The sequence below is a fragment of the Anguilla rostrata genome, chromosome 3 (genome assembly GCF_018555375.3).
Source record: "Anguilla rostrata isolate EN2019 chromosome 3, ASM1855537v3, whole genome shotgun sequence".
Classification (NCBI taxonomy): Eukaryota; Metazoa; Chordata; class Actinopteri; order Anguilliformes; family Anguillidae; genus Anguilla; species Anguilla rostrata.
In genome coordinates this window covers 34,223,025-34,243,498 of record NC_057935.1, presented here as the reverse complement: position 1 = coordinate 34,243,498, position 20,474 = coordinate 34,223,025, and the positions used below count along the sequence as shown (strand labels likewise).

At 37.5% G+C, this 20,474-nt stretch overlaps 3 protein-coding genes across 6 annotated transcripts in view; 2 read left to right on the top strand and 1 right to left on the bottom strand.

Moving 5' to 3' along the window:
• itgav (integrin, alpha V) overlaps window positions 1–3,614 on the top strand; it is a 31,207-nt gene extending 27,593 nt beyond the window's left edge. Inside the window, exon 30 of the mRNA XM_064327290.1 lies at window positions 913–3,614. Coding sequence (XP_064183360.1) covers window positions 913–1,005 — 93 coding nt within the window. The 3' untranslated portion in view covers window positions 1,006–3,614. The remainder of the gene's footprint in view (window positions 1–912) is intronic.
• A 1,535-nt stretch (window positions 3,615–5,149) lies between these two features.
• phospho2 (phosphatase, orphan 2) lies at window positions 5,150–6,303 on the bottom strand. Of its 3 annotated transcripts, none has more exons than XM_064327293.1 (2): window positions 6,157–6,303; window positions 5,150–5,953 (listed from the first exon to the last, which is right to left on the bottom strand). In XM_064327293.1, the coding sequence occupies exon 2, from the start codon at window positions 5,923–5,925 to the stop codon at window positions 5,200–5,202; it is 726 nt and encodes a 241-aa protein (XP_064183363.1). In that variant the 5' UTR covers window positions 5,926–5,953; window positions 6,157–6,303; the 3' UTR covers window positions 5,150–5,199. The 3 variants fall into 3 exon arrangements, with proteins under 3 accessions (XP_064183363.1, XP_064183362.1, XP_064183361.1); XM_064327292.1 differs by having other exon boundaries at window positions 6,133–6,288; XM_064327291.1 differs by lacking the exon at window positions 6,157–6,303 and adding an exon at window positions 6,067–6,147.
• Window positions 6,304–8,252: 1,949 nt separating this feature from the next.
• On the top strand, window positions 8,253–20,137 carry LOC135250701 (cilia- and flagella- associated protein 210-like). 2 transcript variants are annotated; one of them, XM_064327289.1, is made up of 10 exons: window positions 8,253–8,606; window positions 8,791–8,999; window positions 14,114–14,287; window positions 14,673–14,878; window positions 15,087–15,243; window positions 15,474–15,613; window positions 16,293–16,485; window positions 16,823–16,987; window positions 18,677–19,026; window positions 19,914–20,137. In XM_064327289.1, coding segments are annotated over exons 1-10 (1,656 nt in total). In that variant the 5' UTR covers window positions 8,253–8,545; the 3' UTR covers window positions 19,915–20,137. The 2 variants fall into 2 exon arrangements, with proteins under 2 accessions (XP_064183359.1, XP_064183358.1); XM_064327288.1 differs by lacking the exon at window positions 19,914–20,137 and having other exon boundaries at window positions 18,677–19,363.
• Window positions 20,138–20,474: the final 337 nt, after the last annotated feature.

Genomic DNA, 20,474 nt, shown 5'->3' with positions numbered 1-20,474 from the left:
ATGACTCAACCTCCATGCTGTTGCCTGGGAAACTTGACGCAATAAGAGTGTCACTGCAGTGTTCCGTCAATGAACCGTTCTTATACAGTTCATTTTGTTCTATGCTGCTGTCAGTCCCACTGAACTGTGGTCAGTCTCTTTGCATATCCCTGCTGAGCGAAGTGAAAGTAAGTTTATGATACTTAATATTTTCTCGTGGAACAGCAGCCTCACTGTATGTCTCTTGTTTGCAATGTCAGCCTAATGTTACCACATTGTGTCAGTATGGTTCCACGTTGTCATAAAATTTCTTCTTACAGAAAAGAATCTCATCTATTCATTAAAGCAAATAGCCTGCTCTTCAAAAATGAATCATGTTGCTGCAACTTAATATATAAAAACTAGATGTGGAATCAATGCAACTTTGCAAGCGCATCCATCGCTGATACCCCTTGCAGCACTTTCGACACAAGAAACACCGGAAGGTTTGATCTAAATGCTGTGACAGCATATAGCCTTTTTCCCAGAATGGTATTTCTCAATATAATTGTGCTGCTGTGGTAACACATTTCACGGTAAGAAGAAATTTTAGGACGAAATTTTGCTTGTGTCAAAAGTGCTGCAACAGTAATAACCATAGATTTCGCTTGCATTCATCTCACCAGAATGTCACCAGAATGACTAGAACTAGTCAGACATTCTTCATGGTAAAAAGACATTGTACAACAATGTGAGCATGGCCTAACCGAGATATCAGCCGATGTTTCCCCCGAAATAATATTGGTGTATCCCTAGATATTATATATTGTTATACAAACAATATATGTAAGAGCGGGGTCATAGAAAATGTTTCTACTCCTGAAGTGGGTCTCGGAACGTTTGGAAGTTTCTGCTTTAAGGCTCTGATATCCCCCCCCAACTTCCTTCTGCCAGCTGGGCTTCTTCAAGCGTGTGCGACCCCCCCAGGAGGACGGCACAGAGAAGGAACAGCTGCAGCCACAGGAGAACGGCAACAACGACGCCTGAGGGCCCCAAATGTTTCAAATCCCCACTCTCCACAGCAGTGACCACTCCCTGCCCTACAGACAGGAGGCATCAGCCTGTCAATCACAGGCTCTCACTGGGACCAGGCCTGTGGGTTGTATTACAGGGTGGGGGGCAGGGTTAATTTCAGATTGTCAACTAATTTTTGTGAATGAAAGGTTACAGGAATTCAAGTTCATGCAAAGTTGAAAAAATAGAGTTGGAATCGAGGCTGCGCACTGCAGTGTAATGCTAGGATGATGTTCCCATTTTCTGCTGGTGAGGAGCTCAGTGCTTCCTCAGTGTGGACTACTTATGCATTTTAGTGCACTGATATTTTTTATGGTTTACTTCTGGCACCAGTTCATAAATGCAAACTTGAGAGGCCACCAGAGTAAGAGGTAGGGTTGTATACAGTTAGTTAAACACTGTTCCATCTTAACTATTGTCTTCACAGTGTGAAATGTGTCAAACTAATCTAATCTGGCTACAGTAAATTAGTACACATGGAAATGGCTACTACCGGTGTGTGGGGGTTCCGGGCTTTGGGTTTGCTGTGGGGGGGTTTGTCCAGTGAAAATGTATATAAAATGGCTAAATGCTTGGGTGAATTAAATACGGTCTCAATGATTTCAGATACAAGGCAAGGTGTAGTGGTGCTGGTTAAAACTGTTACATTTCAAGCCAGTCATCCAACAGAAGAGTTTAGCTGTTAAAACTTATTTTCTTCAGTTAAATTTAATTATTATTTTGAGATGGTAACCTCACCCTTTCCAAGGACACTCTATTGATGTTATTTTGTACAGTAATCAGAATATTTCTAGAGCACAAATTTAAACTCCTGTGTACTATATTTAAACATAATAATTGTAAATAAGGCTTGTACTTTGTTGTGGATATATTAAAAAGCCCTTGTGAGATTAATATACCTATATATAACAGCAGACATTGTTGTACCCTCTGAGAACTGCTTTCTATTTGGGAGAGAAAGATGAGCTTGTATAAACTTAAGAGTATTTTTGGCACACAAATAAACAGTCTTCCGTGTTTAAATTGTTTATCACTTTCAAGTGACTTGTCTAACTCAAATGTGCTGGAGCTGCAATCAGTCCTGATTTTAGCAGGTTGCAGTTCAGTATTCACCACATACATTAAACAATCCACCAGACAATAAATAGGAAGTCATCTTTTCAAAGCCTTAGGAAAATTGGTTTTTACTTTAAGTTCTAGACACTAATTTCAGGGAACAGATTGTTTTGTCCAGAAAAAAATTGCCACAACAATTGGTTTAATCAATTAAAAAATATACAAGATCATCATGAAAGCATAAAAAACTGTAAAACAAATTCATCAAATATGCTGCATTGCAGTAAATACCATAGCTTTGCACAAACATTAAATGATCAGATACAAGCAGTGTCCAGTGAAGACATTAGAAGATTTTTAGAAGTTTTAGAAATATTTCCTACGATAATTTGGAGTTACATTTTTAAATAAAACATATTGCATAAAATGCAGCGAACTCAAGTAATGAATCATCTGTCTGCACACACCTGTTATAATGTATAGATCTTTGATATGAAACATTCATATAACCCATAACAGCTTTTATTTCCATCTAAAAAGATGTTTTAGGGTGGAAATATCACAACAGTGTGCCAGTATATTAATTGCCCACAAAAGTCATGCCCAAAAAATACCAGAAAGGGTTATCAATCAGGAAGAAAATGTTCTTTGATTAGAGGGTAAATGCTTAGTGTTTTATCATGAAGGCATATCTCTAGGTGTGTATATGTCTGATTTCAAAACAATGTACTGTACAGCCTATGTACTGTAAGTGTTGACCCTAAAATACCTTTGCATTATACAACATTTTGATTTGAATATATTGATTTGCCTGTATTCAGTGTTCTTTTCTCTTGACCTTTTCCGGGACGATTTTCCAGTAAGTGTAAGTTTACACTGTCACCCATATTGGGAAGACAGATTGAGACTGGCATTTGGTTTGTATCGGTTTTCTTTTAAAATGGGATATTATAGTAGTCAATAATTAACATTGGCAATTGAACAGTTACACAACATTAATGTAGTCATTTTAAAGGACAACTAATTAAAACGTTTATGGAGTGGTAGAGTTTTTTTTTTCCATCATCTGGTTTTGTAAGCTATTGTTTTATTCTAAAAATTATTTCATCTCACAATGCACCAACATATGATAACTTTGTATGATTTTTACCTGTAGCCAATAAAGAACACTAATATGTGTTTTGACCTTTTTTTTAAGTCATTGGATATTTTGGCATAGAGCATTTATCTGCCTCAAAACTTGGAAGTTGAGTAATGGATTGCAAATTACAGTAGCTGCCAGTCTGAATACACATGCTGCAGTCCTTTTTCTGTGGAACCCAAATGACATTTATTTAGGATTTCCTATTTTCCTGTGAGAAATTACCTTCTTTTATCCTGTATAAGCTTTTGATGTTGAGATCATTTATTGGGGGAAAAAAAACCATCTTCGTGTGGCTTATGATTAATTTCATCAGTAAAACAAGCACTTTAGTATGGTGGCTTCATACTTTTGTGACTGGAATAAAGGGGTGTTTTAATTCAAATTGACTTGTGTCTTGCGTCTTAATGTCTAATGTGATTAGGTTAGCTTCAGTTAGTATTTACGTATGTATTCTGAATCAAATGGAACTTGCTCTTAACAGGTGTGAGAAATGTGAGGAAACCAATGGTTGATCAATGCTTTGGCTTAAAATATTGGGATCTCTTTATTTAAATTTTCCAACTGTTCACAAAGCCTTAAGCATGCTCTCAACTTAGACTTCTGTAATGAAACATATTGCTTTCAATTTCATGAATAGGTCTTAAGTCTGTGTATAAAGAATATCACAATTAGGGATGTAAATGTTAAACATCTACATGAGATGAATGACCAAGCTAGTAAGGATCTTTACCTTAATTTAAGAAAGTGTAATATACCAGGAGGCATTACAAAAGCTTTTTTTGTGAATAATGAAAAAGGTAAAAAGGACTAAATTAATATGGTAACCCCTCTATTGCTAAACTCTCCAAATTGACAGGAGATCAGAGCAAAACACAGCTAGCTCTGCTTACAGCTCCTCAGCACATTTTGGGGCTAATGTGTCTGCAGGGCCAGTGTTTATACTGAGCCTCCCCTTCAGTAGGAACAACACCGACACAAACCCTTAAATTTACTTCCGCTCTTACTAAGTTGGACCACAGGTCAGATCTACGGTATTTCCATTTCAGTCTGTCAAGTTGATGCCTGCAATTCAAAGACTCTTACTTTGACGTTGCACAGCAGCGGACTCTCAAACTGAGTCCTGGAGGATTTCTGTGTAAGCAGGTTTTTTGTTTTAACCAGTTTGCCACCCATAAATTCTAATGTGCTTTTACTAATTGTCACACTCATGTAGCAATGCAGCAAATGATTCCTTAAATTGTTTAAAGTACAGAAAACAGACAAAATAAGTCAGACCAAAACCAAGTGTTGACACCTGGGCCCTCATAAAATGGCATTATAATCAAATGGTATTGTTGTAAACAACTGTTATTTCTGCATTTGTGGCCTTTCTGTTGGCTTGAATGAGTCTGTCCATTCCCCTCTGACCGCCCTGATTAATAAGGCATTTTTGCCCACAGAAATGCCACTCACTGAATGTTTTTTGTTTATTGCACCATGCTCTGTAAACTGTAGAGTGGAAATTCCAGGAGGGCATCTGTTTCTGAGATGCTGGGAGCACCACATCTGGTACCAACAATCATACCATGGTCAAAGTTGCATTGATTTCACATATAGTTTTTATATATTAAGTTGCAGCGACATGATTCAGTTTGGAGGAGCAGGCTATTTGCTTTAATGAATAGATGTACCTAATTAAGTAGTCACTGAAAGTATGTAGCGCTGTATGGAGCAACATGATTTTATTAAGGTAATGCTTTTGCTGTGATGGGCGCCATTCTAGTAAATTATCATAACCATGCTGGGAAAAAAATCAGCATATATCAGTAAAGATGGTTATGCTGGTGACCTTTGGTCTAGAGAGGGACAACAATTTGCATGGTGTCTGTAGAATGGCCCATAAATGATAAAACAAAAACATCAGGAAGCTTTTTATGCTAAGTATTAATACTAGCTTGTGTAGATATTTTTGTAATGACAGGTATACATTAATTAATCAATTTACTAATTTCATTTAGGATTTCAAATCCGCTTGACCACACAACAACTCGTGGCTTCAGTAAACAATTCTCCGAGACCCGTGCTGATGAGAGAAGCGTCTCCAACGTATATCCCTTTCTCGCCATTACCAAGTCCCCTTCTCTGAGAATCTTTACGGGGCAAAGATCGTTCCTTCCGTCGCCGATATAGCAGATCCTCTCATACTGCACACCGCCCTGCCTCTTGTTTTTTATGAAGTCATCCAGCACACTCCTCTTGCACATATTGACAGGACACTGACCGCATTCATGAGCATGATAGCACTGCACTGACATATAGCCTCGGTCGTCAAAGGTGGCTGGATTCGTGAAGACATCGTCAACCGCCGTTTTGACACCAGCTGCTCCAAGAATCCAGTCAATGAAGAGGGAGTTGGAATCGGAGATGATGATGCAGTCAATGTTATTTTTGTTTTGAGAGATGTATGTTAAAAGCTCGACCATTCCGTCTGTAAAAGGCACGGTTTCCATGACACTTCGAACAGTGTCGCGGCTAACTTCCTGTTCTCCTAAATAAGACATCACTCGCCCCATATATTCAGTCCAGCGTCCTTTTTGGTACGAGTTCTTGAGCCAGGCTGGTAGACTTTGGTTAGGGGCGCATTTTATCACCCACGTATCGCTATTATCGTCCACTAACGTGTGGTCGAAATCGAACACTACAAGGGACTTCATCTTGTCCTGGAAACGCCGCTCTGAAAGCCTGTAGTGAGAAACAGAAAATAAAAATTTTAGCATATTCCTGAAAAACTGTAAAGCGTTATAAAGCAAAATCGTAACCCAGCATGAACTAATGTATGTAATCACAAAACCTACTTTCCTGCGAAACAACGCACTCGCAGATTTACATTTAAAGAGGTACAGTACTTTCGATCGACCCACCAAATAGAAATGGAAACCGGTTACCGGAAGGAGTAAGTACGCTGCTTCTAGGCATGCTCAGCGCTGGCGATTGTTCCGTCTTTCACCAGCAAGTCCTCTTCACCACTTCGGCAGATTTCTAATGCTTTTTTACCATAGGGATTTCGTTTTCTGACGAAAATATTGTCTGTGGTTAACGCAAGCCTAAGGCAGCTTTACGTTTTGTTCTACGAGATAAATTACATTCATTAATATCGCAACCGAGAATTTCGAAGTCGTGATGTGCTTTAAAAAAGTAAGTAACTAACAAGTTGCTATATTGAAACTACAACGGGTGTCGCGTGCAAGTAAGGAAACTAGAGTGGTGGTTGCCAGCATACGACCATTGTTGTAGTTTCAATATAGCAACTTGTTAGCTACTTACTTTTTAAAAGCAAATAACATTCTCGAAGTCCACGGTTGGGATGGGTGTAATTTATCTCCAAGTGTTAATCAGCTTGAACATGTATTTCTTTGCCCAGCATTTTTCTACATAAAATGATAACATTCATGCAAATAAAAACATTTTTTTGGCTTTATTTCAAATTACTGATGGTCACATAATGTCATGGCCAGCTGTGGGCAAGAAGTTAACTGTTCCAAATACATTTTTACAGACAAAATGGCTTTGAGAAACAACAACCAAAGAAAGAGCACAGATAAAAGACTACTAGACTTCTTATTTAAGCACATTTTTTCCATAAATTGTGCCAGTACTCTACATTGTTTAATGGGCAATTAAAAGTGATTATAGGCCTAGAACTTTAGCCTACAAAATCATTTGAATTACGGTAGAGTCAGTTTTTGTTCTCTAACGTACAGTTCCTGTTAATGTTCCCTCATCATAGTCAGATTTGTACCTTAGAATACAAATTTAAAAGGGTACTGCCCTAGTGACAATAGTTTTTTTCTGACAGTGTACAAGATTACACCATATTTATTATGGGCAACAAAGTCACAAGTTCAGTTACTTAAATTCTTCTAAACTGTGAAGTGTCATTGTCTGTTAGACACTCCTCTCAATGTGGTCTGTTATTATTTTCACGTTTTAAGACTATGGAATGGACAGAAATTAAATTTTTCCTAAGTAGAGATCATTTAGAATTGAATGAAATATATATAGGGTGGCGCGATTGTGCAGTGGGTAGCACTGCTGTCTCACAGCAAGAAGGTTCTGGGTTCAAATCTGGGCTGGGGCTTTCTGTGTGGAGTTTGCATGTTCTTCCCATGTCCACGTTGGTTTCCTCCAGGTACTCTGGTTTCCTCCCACAGTCCAAAGACATGCACGTAGATGACTTGGAGACTCTAAATTGCCCATAGGTAGGAGCGTGAAAATGAATGGTGTGTGCCCTGTGATAGATTGGCAGCCTGTCCATGGTGTATTCCTGCCTCTCACCCAAAGCATGCTGGGATAGGCTTCAGCACCCCCTGTGACCCTGCCCAGAATAAGCGGGTATACATAATGGATGGATTAAATATATGTAGCCTAATATATCTAATGCATAATAATTATGCTAAATATAATTATGTCTAGTCACTTAAGTCCGAAATGTTGATATCTCAAGATGGTATCTTCTCAATACCAACATTTAATAAAAGTTTCACAGTGAAATCACTGCCATCTTGAAGTTGAGTGCATCTCACAATTAGGCTACTGAAGAACCCCAGCTTTATTTCACACAAACGTTTATGTATTTGAGACACAAGATGTGTAAATTTGCAAAGCTGATTGACAGGCAGTTGTGAAATGTGACAAATTTCCCAATACAGTAAGTTATATATTATGACCTTCTCCACATAATCCCTAAAAACTCTCAGTCCAGTGATAGTCGCCTACACCTGCTATGACATACGATTGTTTCAAATACAAACATTAAAATCACACTAAATTATGTGAACAACTAATGAAGCCATGCAACATTTAAATATGGCATGAACACACTACTGATTCGCCAACAATACGTGGACTCGTCGTAATATGCCTTGAATGGTGGTCTAAACCCTTCATAAAGCAGGTGTAAAAAAAAAAATTTTTCAAAAAAACCCTCCAAAATTCTGTCAGTGTTCTAGAACTCCATTGCTTTCAATTACCAGTAGCGATTGTTACATCGCCATGAGAGTGTCGAGTTGAGAACGCTGTAATGATCACATACGTGTGATTTTACATCTTAAAGCGTTAAACAGTTGATAGGAGGGCGAAACTGAATTCCTAGGCAATGCAACCATGGTGACGCAAATGTTTATCGTTGCTTGGAGACGAAAGGATTTCAATGGATTTTCATTACACTCCGAATTTTAGCTGCAGTGGAATTCAGCGTTTGTGAGTGACCTGCTTTAAATTCTATGACTGAGTAACGTTATGAAGACAGAAAATTGAAATAAAAGTCAAGTGAAGATGGCAACGGTCTCAGCACCACAATATAACAGAATGAAAAACTCCAGCATGAATTTCATTTGTAAGTTGATCAGACTAGATAATCAAGCATTAGTTAGCCAGCATGCTGCATTTCGGTAGCTAATGTTTGTTAGATAGTTGTGCATGCGTTTTAAGTTGTGGTTTTGTGGTGTACATATTTACATGTTAAGTAATTTATGCACATTTCTCTTTGAATTAACCTTGATACACGAATTCTACAACAGTACAGTCTATGGAGGAAACAACCACACCGGTGCGTCTCCCAGATCTCCGTCAAGTCACAGTTTTGCCAAAAACTGACTGGCTCCGGATTCAAGACAACCTAAACCATGTCAATAAACACAAGGAGAACCTTCTAGAGGCATCGAAGGAACGGTATGATTTGCACCTGCGTTCCAAAGAAGTGGTAAAATTCTGGTCCAACACCATCGCAGTGAGTATGCAGTACCATTCTCCCTGTTTGCCTTTTTGACATGTATCAACACATGAAAGTATACCAAGTAGGGGAGAGCCGGTATAAATTATGGTTTTTGAATTTTGCTAATTTACTCATAATATATTTAGCCTAGCACAATGAAATGTTTTACTTCAGACAGCTTTAACATGTCAGTGTTACCCGTTACGTTCATAACTTAATCGAGTCAGATACAAGTTAAACCGAAGTATGAGTAATCCAAGGTAACATTCACACAACCTAGTCGGTAGGATTGTAACAGAGAGGCGGTGTAATTGTATCAGGAAATGAAAACGCCAAATGATGCGCCTATTTATGTTTTCTGTGCACATACTAATGTTAATAAAGGAAATACATGTCTGGTAACGTGAGATCAGCCACATCAGATTTGGAAGCATGGAGCTAGTTAGAATGCAAATTCTTGATATCAGAAATTCAATTGTAATTAGTTATTATAATGTGTATTTCTGAAATCATTTAGTTAAAATGACTCTTCTTGATATTGGAAATTCAATTTTAACTAGTTAAAATGCTAATTGTTGATATCGGAAATAAAATTTTAACTACTTCAAATACCAATACTTGATATCATAAAAATAATTTAAATTTAATTATTGATATCAAAATTAGTTTTAATGATATCAACAGTTGGTTTTTCAACTAGTTAAAATTTTATTTCTGATATCAACAATTGGAATTTAGACTATTTAAAATTGAATTCATATCAGAAATTGGTATTTTAACTAGTTGAAATTATATTGTTGGTATCAATAATTGATTTTATGATATCAGAAATTGGCATTTTAACTAGGTCAAATTCCAACTGCCATTGAAATGAATGAGAAAAACGTTTTAAATCTCACTGGTTAAAATAGAATTTCCAATATCAAGAATTGGCATTTTAACTAGGTAAATTTTAATTTCCGATATAAATGATATGCATTTTAACTAGTTAAAATTGAATTTCTGATATCAGAAATATCAGAAATACACATTATAACTAGTTACAATTGAATTTCTGATATCAAAATTTGCATTCTAACTAGTTAGAATTGAATTTGTGATATCCTCCAGAAATGAATTAAAGCAAAAACGGCTTGCCATACCCTTTTAACATTTAATAGCTTCGCTTGACTATCCATAATTACATTTTAGATATCTACAAATGCATTTTGACTGGTCATAATTACAACGTGACTAGTCAGAATGATAATTCTTTACATTACATTACATTACATTTATTTGGCAGACGCTTTTATCCAAAGCGACGTACAAAAGTGCATTTCATGGTCATGGACAACTACAAAACACAGGTTCAGTAAGATACAATACTTATTTTGTACAGCTAGTTCTAGCCAAGAACAGTTTAGTTCACACAGTGAACACTATTCTGACCTATCCTCTACTAAGCCAACTAGGCAGAAGAACAAGCTACAATATTAGGACAAATACAAATTAACAAAAAGTGCTGGAATGGGGGTACATGTAACGAGTGTCATGAAAGGGGGAGATTTAAAGTGAAATGATATACAGATTGGTGGTAGTTAGTCCAGGTATAGTCTGAAGAGATGAGTCTTCAGACCACGGCAGAAGACGGGTAGTGAGGGAGAGGTTCGAAGAGGGACAGGGAGTTCGTCCCACCACTGGGGAGCTAGGGTGGAGAAGCTCTGTAATCCCTTTACTCGGGTGGAAGGGGGTACAAGGTGCCCTGCTGCTGCAGAGCGGAGTGGTCGAGCAGGTGTATAGAATCGAATCATGTCCTGCAAGTAGATAGGGGCCATCCTATTGGCTGCAGTGTAGGCGAGGGTCAGGACTTTGAACCAGATCCTGGCAGCGACCGGTAGCCAGTGGAGCAACCGCAGCAGAGGAGTGATGTGGGAGAATTTAGGAAGGTTGTAGATGAGTCGGGCAGCAGCATTTTGAATCATCTGTCGTGGCTATATTGCACAAGCTGGCAGGCTTGCAAGGAGAGAGTTGCAGTAATCAAGGCGGGAGGTCACCGTAGCCTGGACAAGCAGCTGGGTAGAGTGCGTAGTCAGGTATGGTCGAATCCTTCTGATGTTGTACAGAAGGACTCTGCAGGACCATGATGTTGCCTAGATGTGCTCCTTGAGGTCCATATCTGGCGATATCTGGAATTCATGTTTTATAATCAAAACTGAATTGTAGATATCTTTAATTGGAGGTTCCATACAACTTAATGGCAAAATCTTCGTAGTCAAATTGTTATTAGAGATATATTAAATTAGCGTTTTGAATAGTCATAAATTAATTACAGATATCGAACATGCTGTTAAATGTTAAAAGGGCTTTCCAAACAGAATGATAATAAGATATCTGCTATTATAATATGACTAGTAAGAACAATAATTCAAGATATCTGTAAATACATTTTGACTAGTCAAAATACATTTTAAGATATCTACAGTATAATAACATCACATTGTCGTTCGACTAGTCACACATACCGAATGTATGGCAAGCTGTTTAAGCTTTTATTCAACTTGTTTATGATATCAAGAAATCAATTTCAAGTAATTATAATTTTAATTATTGATATCAAGAATTCAAATTTAACTAGTAATAATATCAATTCAATTTTAGCTTGTGAAAATAAGAATTTCTGATACCAAGAATTATATTTGAACTATTTAAAATTGGAATTTTAAATAGTTCAAATATAATTCTTGGTATCAGAAATTCTTATTTTCACAAGCTAAAATTGAATTGATATTATTAACCGAGCTTCATTTACATTTGCCAGTGAAGGTGGAGTTGCTTTATGATTATACCTTTAGCCTATTATTATAACTCTTAAATGCAGAGCTGAATATGCAAACTGGCTGCATGCTCTCAGAGTTGTACTTACAGCTAGAAAACAATGGGAGACAAAAATAACTAGAGCCAGTTGATTGTGTAATTTGACAACAACATTATCTCACTTTACCACAAATGCATTAATGTGAAATTAGTTGATCTGTTGATCAGTCTGATATAATTTTGTCAAGTGAAAGTTGCTATGTAAAAGTCACAAGTCAATGGGATCACGGGATGTGGTCTGTAAACAGCAAGCAATATTGGCTAGTTATTGTTTGAATTTATGGTTTTTATTTTTTTTAAAAGACAGGTATCAAGGACAATTCTTTGTTTAATTATTGCCAGCCTTTCTTAAACCTCAATCATCATATAAAAAGTTGTGCTTAGCTACAGTCAACAAATAAAATATAGCCTATTCATTTAAATATAGCTTTTATTCAAACAACAAATAAGGTAATTGATATATGTACTGTGCTTTTGCATTCCAATGTGTCTTACCTGCTAAAACAAATGTATTGTTATTGAGACAGTAACCGTGCATCAAGTTTTCAAAGTCTTAAACTGTCCCTGGGTCATTTGTTACACGAGATATGCTGTCATCGCGTTATTGAGATTGACTGTAAAATTCAAGAAGCATGGGAAATAGGATAATCCTGCTGTGAGGATGTTTTAAAGATAATAGCCTAACTGAGAATGTCATGTTTTGTCGCCAGAAAGAAAAAAAATGCTTGCCGACAGAATGCTCAGAATTGGTTGTCTGTCTATGAAATTATAAATAATAAGGAAATGTCATGTGCGACGTGAACATTCATTTAGTCAAACGTGATGAGGCTTATGTTGCTTGCATTACATTACAGGCATTTAGCAGACGCTCTTGTCCATAGCGACTTACACAACTTTTACATAGCATTTTTTACATTGTATCCATTTAGCTTGCATCTCGACCTCCTGAACTAAGTTTGGTATGTGTTCTGCAAAAATGAATTCATGTCCACACCTATATGCGATTATGTAAATTCTTTGTTTCCCAGTGGAAATTGGTCTTGTTCATACTATCAATTCTCTACATTGCCAATGTGTACTAATTACCAGCTAGTAATTTACATAAACTTATTAGCCAGGCACGAATACTGGTCATTATTTTGTCATTAAACGATAGAGCCTAACAGAGTCGAATGAGTTTCTCGGAACCAGCAACATCATTGCCTGGATCATCCAGACCCTGAATCACCATGCCTGCGTTATCCTTTGCTCGCCAGAAACAGAAAACGATACCGCAGACATGGCGATTCAGGGTCTGGATCCAGGTTGACAACATCCACTGTTGCTGCCAATATTGTTTAGTCAACGCTAATACAGTGCCATATCAGTGTCTTGTCTCTGCTCCAATGTCTGCTCATTTTTAGCTCAGGGACAACCTTTTCCCTAGTAATTAATTTTTAAATAAATTGTCACATTGCCTTCTGGAACTGTTAGCATTATAGCAGCATTTAACACATAGCTACATGTGCACTTCTTGCTGTTCAGGTCACAGCCAATGGTAGAATGAAGCATGGACTGCTTGTGGCCAATAGCCTAGTCAGACTCAGTCAGTCAATCAGGAGCTTGACATTCTTATGGTTAATGCAGATGTGTGTCTGTCACTAGCCTTTGGCTTTGACGTGAAATGGACAAAGACATACAAACTGCCTATACGACAAAGATTGTACAACACAGATCGCACCTGTGTTGTAGTCATTGTGCAGCTCTTAAAGTTCCTTTTCATGACTATATACTTTTATCTTTTCCCAGAAAGTAAATGGCTTTTTTCATCTCTTGTGATAAACTCTTCAACAGTTCTCCTCTCTGGAACTTTATCTGAAAAATCCTCTTGCCGTGTTTTTCTCTCACACTTTTTTAGCCATGGGTATCCTTTTTGTTACAATTGTCTTCCTTCTTAGACCAAAGAAGTTTTTTTTTAGATTTCAATTTCTTGCATAACTTTTTCTTTCTTTCAGCAACTTCAACTTATTGTTGCCTTCAGTTGATAACAGAACGGAATGACATGGACTTGTGATCACTTGTGGGATGGGTGGTTCAGCAGGTGCAGTTTGATCACTTTGTGGAATGGGTGGTTTAAAACAATAATGAACTTGTTCACCCCGGAAGAAAAATGTAAACATGAAGATCATTCATATCCAGTTTGTCTTAAACGTCCACATATACGTTCACATGTCTTTTTAAACGTTCACATATATCTTAACTTAAAATATTCCTATGTGTAACTTATTCTGCAGGGGCAAAGACAGAAGAAATTGGAAGCGAAAAAAATACGAGAGGAAATTGAAGAGGAGGAAAAGAAACAGATTGATTTAGAGGAGGCTGAGTACCAGAAACAAAAGCGGAAAGAAGCCATTGCAAAAGCAAAAAGTCAACAGTACTTCCAGACTGACCGAGTGAAAGGATTTCATGTTAGTTCTTACTATGAGTATATGATTACGAAGCATTTGAATTAGTTCATGAATCTGCCTGTGTAACAAGAGGAGCAAGGCTGTTACATTTGGAGTTTGATTTAAAAAAATAATGTATTCGCTGCTAGTGAAGTTACCTGAATCCCAATGTGTGTGGAGCCATTATGTGTTATCACCAGCTCATGTATTTAACTGAACAATGTTTTTCACTGTGGAGAAGAGGGGCTTTTTCATTTTTCATAGGTCTGTGACTAACAGAATGTGTCAGTGCCTACCTATTATAGGGTCCATGAAGTCTCATTTTTCATTTCTAGTGTCAATTTATTTCCTGCACATTGAAGCAGTGGTGAATCAGAGGTGAAATGTAACAAATGGATATTTGCAGAGCAGCCTCTTGCTGACAGAGGTCTTGAAGGAACGGGAGGCTCAGATGGAGCTGAAACAGAGGAAGCAGATGGCCTCTAAAGACGTGAACAGGGACATCATGGCACAGCTAAAGCAGAAAGATGAGGAGGCCTTGGAGCAGGAGCGGCAGAGAGCAGTGCAGAGGAAGCAGGAGAGAGAGGACGTTGCTGAGTTCCTGAAGCAACAGTAAGCCCAAACCATTCTCCCCCTTTCATTGAGGAAAATGGTTTCTTCATAAGCAGTATTGCCTGTTAACCATAGAATCATCACAACACCGAGCACACTTCACTTAAAATGACAAAAATCTGTCATTTTCAAGTAAATGCTATTTTAGCTTTTGGATACTTAATTATTGAAAGTGAGTATATGATTAAAGTCATTTTGCATTTGTTAGGATAAAGGAGCAAGAGGCCATTATGGAAAAGGAGAAACTGGACAAAAAGAAAGAAGCAGATGAACTCCAGAAGCTGAAAGAGCTTCACGGCTGGGAGCGGAGCATGTATGAGCAAAAGAAGCAAGAAGAGAAGAGAAACGTTATGAGAGCTCATCTGGTGAGGGACTCAGGCAAATCAAAACTGCTCTCCTGTTAGACGATTTGGAGGAGTCTTCATTTCAAACACTAAATGTACAATCTGATGTAATCCTGTTCAAAATTTCTCATTCACTTTAGTATCCACCAAACGCATGATGATGTGTGATAACAAACTATTAACACTTGGAAGTTCTTATGATAAAGTACAACAGTGGCTGCAATTCTCATAATGTCCTTGTGTGTTCTAAGGAGCATTTGTCCAACCGAAACCTCATCAGAGCAATAGAGATACAGAAACAAGAGGCAGAAGACGAGTGTCGGAGACTTTTCTCAAGTGCAAAGCAGAAAATGATGAAGATGAGGAAAGAGAAGGAGGCAGAGATGTTTAGGTAAATCATACTTGCAGTTATTAGCAATTCAAAAGATGGCAAATAGGTATGTGCTTTGATAAGATGGAGCTTGCAGGTTCTACTCTATGTCCCTTGTGTGAGGGGCTTCTCTATTTATTCCTGTTTAGTATATTGTGCTAAATGTTTCTTACAATATGCGTAATGTTTTGTGACTAAGAAAGTCCCACTATCAGGAGGTTATATCAGTCATTGAAATTTCACTGAAGGAGAGCTGCTGGGTGGCTCATTCGGTTAAGGATGACCCAACAGGCTCAGATTGAATCCGGGCCAAGCCAGTGCCGACTGGGAGGGTTCAGCCGGTTAGGGTTCCGTATCTATCTAGCGACCCCCACTGGTCGATCAAGCATCTGTGGACCGCATGGTTACACTTGAAAGGTCTTCCTGCAGATGTCTACACTCTCCAGAATCGGCAGTGGGGTTTGTGCATGAATGCGGTTGTAGTTTCAGATAACTGAATCTTCCAAGTTATAGTGAGAACTGAATAAGCACAGCCCCACATTGGGAACCAAATTTGTATATTATAAATTATATATAATATATATATATATATTATATTACATATTATATATAATTTATATAAACAAAAACATTTCTTGAACAGCCAACATCCTCTAACATTCATATATGGATGTCAAATCACCTTTTCTCTGATGTGTAGTGAGGTGCAGAGGCACAAGGAGAAAATGGTAGAGAGGCTGGCAACACAGCTGCAGGAGAAGACCAGCAACGATGAGGAGCTCATCGCCAACGCCGTGACACTGCGGGAGGCAAGGCTGGAACGAGAGCAGAGGGAGAACGAAGCGAAAAAGAAAGCAATGCTGGACTCCATCACAGCGCACAGAGCAGCCGTGGTAACACCTGTTTTACAGCAGTCATGCGCAAAACGATTCATTTATGATTAAAGTGTTAAATTAAGCAAAAAACAGACCTGCTGTGGGTTAAGCAACTCACCCACATTCTACTAAAATTACCACTAATACTGACTATGATATTTAGGAAGAACCCAGGGTTTTCAGATCAACATTCTACACAAGGTTACAACATGCACTGTTGCTATGTTTAAGTTTTTCTAAAAATCTGGCCACCCTCCTCCTTAATAACACATTTATTTCTTTTTAAATTGTGGTATAATTAATTTAAGCATTTATATTGACCAATTATGTAATGAGACACAACACATTGTTTCAGCATCAAGAACAGGAGCAGAAGATCAAAGAGGAAAGGCAAAGGGCTCTGGAGATGCTTCAAGCCAAGAAAGAGTCAGACAAGATATTCCTGGAAAAACAACAGCTGAAGGCACAAAAAATGAAGGAAAACTGTGTGGCATTACAAGACTTCCATGTTCACCAAATGGTACATTTTCCATTTATTTTCTTGAATGGTCAAATTGAGTTTAAAGTTTGGCTCTGCTAAAGCAGACTGTGTAACTCTATAAATTCCAGTATAAAAGATGCAGATTTTACTTCTTTTAAAATAAAAACAGGATGCAAGACCTATACAGCAGTGTGACTGATACACTAGCATAAGTCACAGCCTGGGCTTCACTTTAGAACCTTTCTGTCTAGCAACCACTTCTTTTCAGAATGTAAAGTAAGGTCATGAAATATCGGAAGAATTGGACACAATAAATAGCCTATTATCATCAACCACTTATGAAACTATGAATTGAAGTATATGAAATAATGACTGCTAATTTAATTATAATGTGACTACAACAATACAGTCTTATTACTTATGTCTGCAAATATTTAGTCAAATAAAATGGACTTTTACATTATTCTTGTCCATTATGGTAAACTGGTAATGTCAACACATAGATGGTCAACTCTATCAATAATATTGATTGAGCTTAGCTAAACATAGTTTTATATACTATGGCCAGATGGATTCATATAAACTCTGATAGGATTGAATTGACACGGAACATTTTACTGCACAGTTGTAGTTATTCAGGCATAGTATAGCCCAGGGCTGCCCAACCCTGTTCCTGGAGATCTACTGTCCTTTAGTTTTTTACTCCAACCCTAACAAAAGCATGCCTCATTCAACAGCTAGAGCTGCTCTAGCTGTTGAATGAGGCATTGAGCTGCTAAGTGTCCCAAATTATGGTTAAAATGAAAACCTACAGGATGGAACAGGTTTAGCCTAATCATCTTGTTTGTAGTTCTTTAATGGCAACAATATTTTCTCTATACGTATTTGTGTTTTACTGTGTTATCTACAAAAACATTTAATTTAAAATTCATTTCGTAGTTTGCATTCTTCCTTGAATGTTAGCTATTTCATTTAGCTAGCTGGCAAACTAATGCTACAGAAGCCACCAAAGAGATTGAGTCTTTTTGTTTCACATTTATCAGCTCAATAATCTCTGGAGTACATATAGATGAGAACAAAACATCTTAGTGTACTAGCTAAGGTAACTATACAAATGGTGGTATCCCAATGCAATTGGATATATATGTTTTTCTACATATTTTTCTGAACGATTTATTGCCTCATTATGGAGTACTACACATTTGGATCATTTTAGTTCAGTAGTTAGTAACCTTTTAACTAGGTACTTATGCATTCTTGCTGTTTAGCTGCTTGCAAGTTGCTGATGGAAGCTGCCAGGTAGTCTGGAGAGGATCTGAAACTGTGCTATCTGTGCCATCTCTGGCACAGTAGTTCTCTAGTTCAGATGTGTCTATATTTTGTAGACCAGTATGTCCCCTACTGGAAGTTATGGTAAATTCAGATTTATTATTATTTTTATTGTATTTTAGAAATATTAAAATAATTGCTACTTTTACCAGTTTCAATCGAAATACCACAGAAACTTATCAGGTGCCCTTAGATGCAGGACTTTACAAGTCTTGAAACTCAAATATTATAATTGAGTCAAATACCTATTCTCTCTGTAGGTTAGTGTTACTGTAAAAAAGGCACATAATCTTCACGATAAATCTTGGGAAATTTGCAGGCACTTATTCAGCACTCCATTACTTTTTTGTATGTTTAAATGTCGCTGAAGTTTCTTGATGGGTTACAATTTTTGTTTAGGCTGAAAGACGAGCCAAGGAGCAACTTGTAAAAAAAGAACAGCTGGATTTCGAGGTGAAAAACACAGAGCTTGTTGCTGCAGAGGAGCAGCAATTCCAGAAGTATGCTGAGGAAGTGATTAACACCGCCACAGAGGCCAAGAGGAACACACTTCCCCTCCGCAAGGCTGCCAGAGAGGGCATTGGGGGTGGATTGGGCCCCATTTTTGGAGGACTGAGACCCAGTTACCTGGTTCATGACAGCACTGGTGTCGAACTGCCCAAGTATGTCTCTTACAAAACCCAAGACATAAAGGAGTTATACGAGACAAATGACATCCAGCTGGCAAAGAAAAGACTGGGATTTTCATGGTAATGCAAAACCATGTAAAACACTGATAATTTCACAAACTGTTTAGACACTTGCCATTAACAGTTATAGTACGTTAAGTATAGTTAAAAAATTTTTTTTTTTACCATTTTAGGGGGAAAAATGAACAAAAACCAAAGAATTATGGGAATTAATATAATAAATGGTGGAGATATACCGTCTATACCTGATATATATAGTAACAATTATGCATTATGTAGATATTGATATGTCTAGATATCATGGTCAGTTCAAATATCTTAAATACTGTAGCATTTATCCATTTACTTGAGTGAAATATTTCATCCTGTACTGAAGCAACTAAAGATTGTCCATCAACTTAGTCATTCTTTCTTAGTGGTGCTATCCTTGTACATTCTAGTGTAACATATTCCAATACACATTGTGCCATTTAAATGTTCTCTTTGGTTCATACATCTCCAGATTTTCTGTTTTGGCAGACAATCTAAATAATAAACAAATTTGGCATTCAGTCTGGGGCTGAACATAACCAATTCACACTCTTTGGAATGTCTACTCCTGCGTTCACATGCACAAACCGTGCTGCCAATTCAGGAGAGTTCATACCACACACACCTGAGCTCGTATAGAGTGGAGTCGGGGGAAGACATTTCATATACAGCTTTGACATGCAGTGTACGGGTGTTCACTTGCTGGGTGACGTTAGCAAGTCACTTTTTATCGAATAAAAATTAACACTGTCAGCGGTGATTAACAAATCTACCAAGTATTTTAATAACTGATCCGCAGGCGTGTAAATATGACAACGCACTTTGTGCAGCAAGTTTTCCACCTGGTGCATGAAGACAAAAATAATGTACATTGAATTTCTAATTATTATTAGACTGTTATTATTTTTTTCTTGTAGATCATCAAAACCAATGGAGAAAAGCCAGTATACGCAAGGAGCCCCCAGGACCAATTCTGAGAACCACTGTCTTAAATGCTAAAAACATGTTCCTTTCTAAATGCCAGTCTTACAACGATGGTTAATGTCGTTAAATTCTGTGTGTGTGATTTAATCGTGTGTTGTATGTTATCCAGCAAATAAACCTTAAAACTCTTAATTCGCTTCGTGAAACTGAAAATTTTGCAGTGTTTGTTTATCCCAAAATCGGGATTATAGTAGCTTTGTCACATGCGTGAACCATGGCCCAGGTAGACATTTACGGAATGTACACGACTGACAAGCCGTCAAACAGCTTTGACAGATTGAATATTTGCCAGTTCGGGTTAGCTAGCTAGTCAAATGGCTTGGTAGTTGCGAACTGTTTTAGCATAGGCTACTGGACTACCAAATATAGCAAGCTGATTATGCTTTCTGTCAACCAATTATTTAGTTAAGTAGGCTAAAGAAAATAGTAAAAATGACTCGGCTACCGAAACACTTAAGAGGAGGATTATTTTATGGTCATCTAGTGCAGCTGTA

What these genes read in the sequence shown, in the direction of transcription:
- phospho2 (XM_064327293.1), bottom strand. Translation starts at nt 5,925, where the DNA reads ATGAAGTCCCTTGTAGTGTTCGATTTCGACCACACGTTAGTGGACGAT.
- LOC135250701 (XM_064327288.1), top strand. Translation starts at nt 8,546, where the DNA reads ATGGCAACGGTCTCAGCACCACAATATAACAGAATGAAAAACTCCAGC. An exon ending in CTCCAGCATGAATTTCATTT is followed by an intron (nt 8,607 to 8,790) that starts GTAAGTTGATCA and finishes ATTCTACAACAG; the next exon opens with TACAGTCTATGGAGGAAACA. An exon ending in ACCGAGTGAAAGGATTTCAT is followed by an intron (nt 14,288 to 14,672) that starts GTTAGTTCTTAC and finishes GGATATTTGCAG; the next exon opens with AGCAGCCTCTTGCTGACAGA.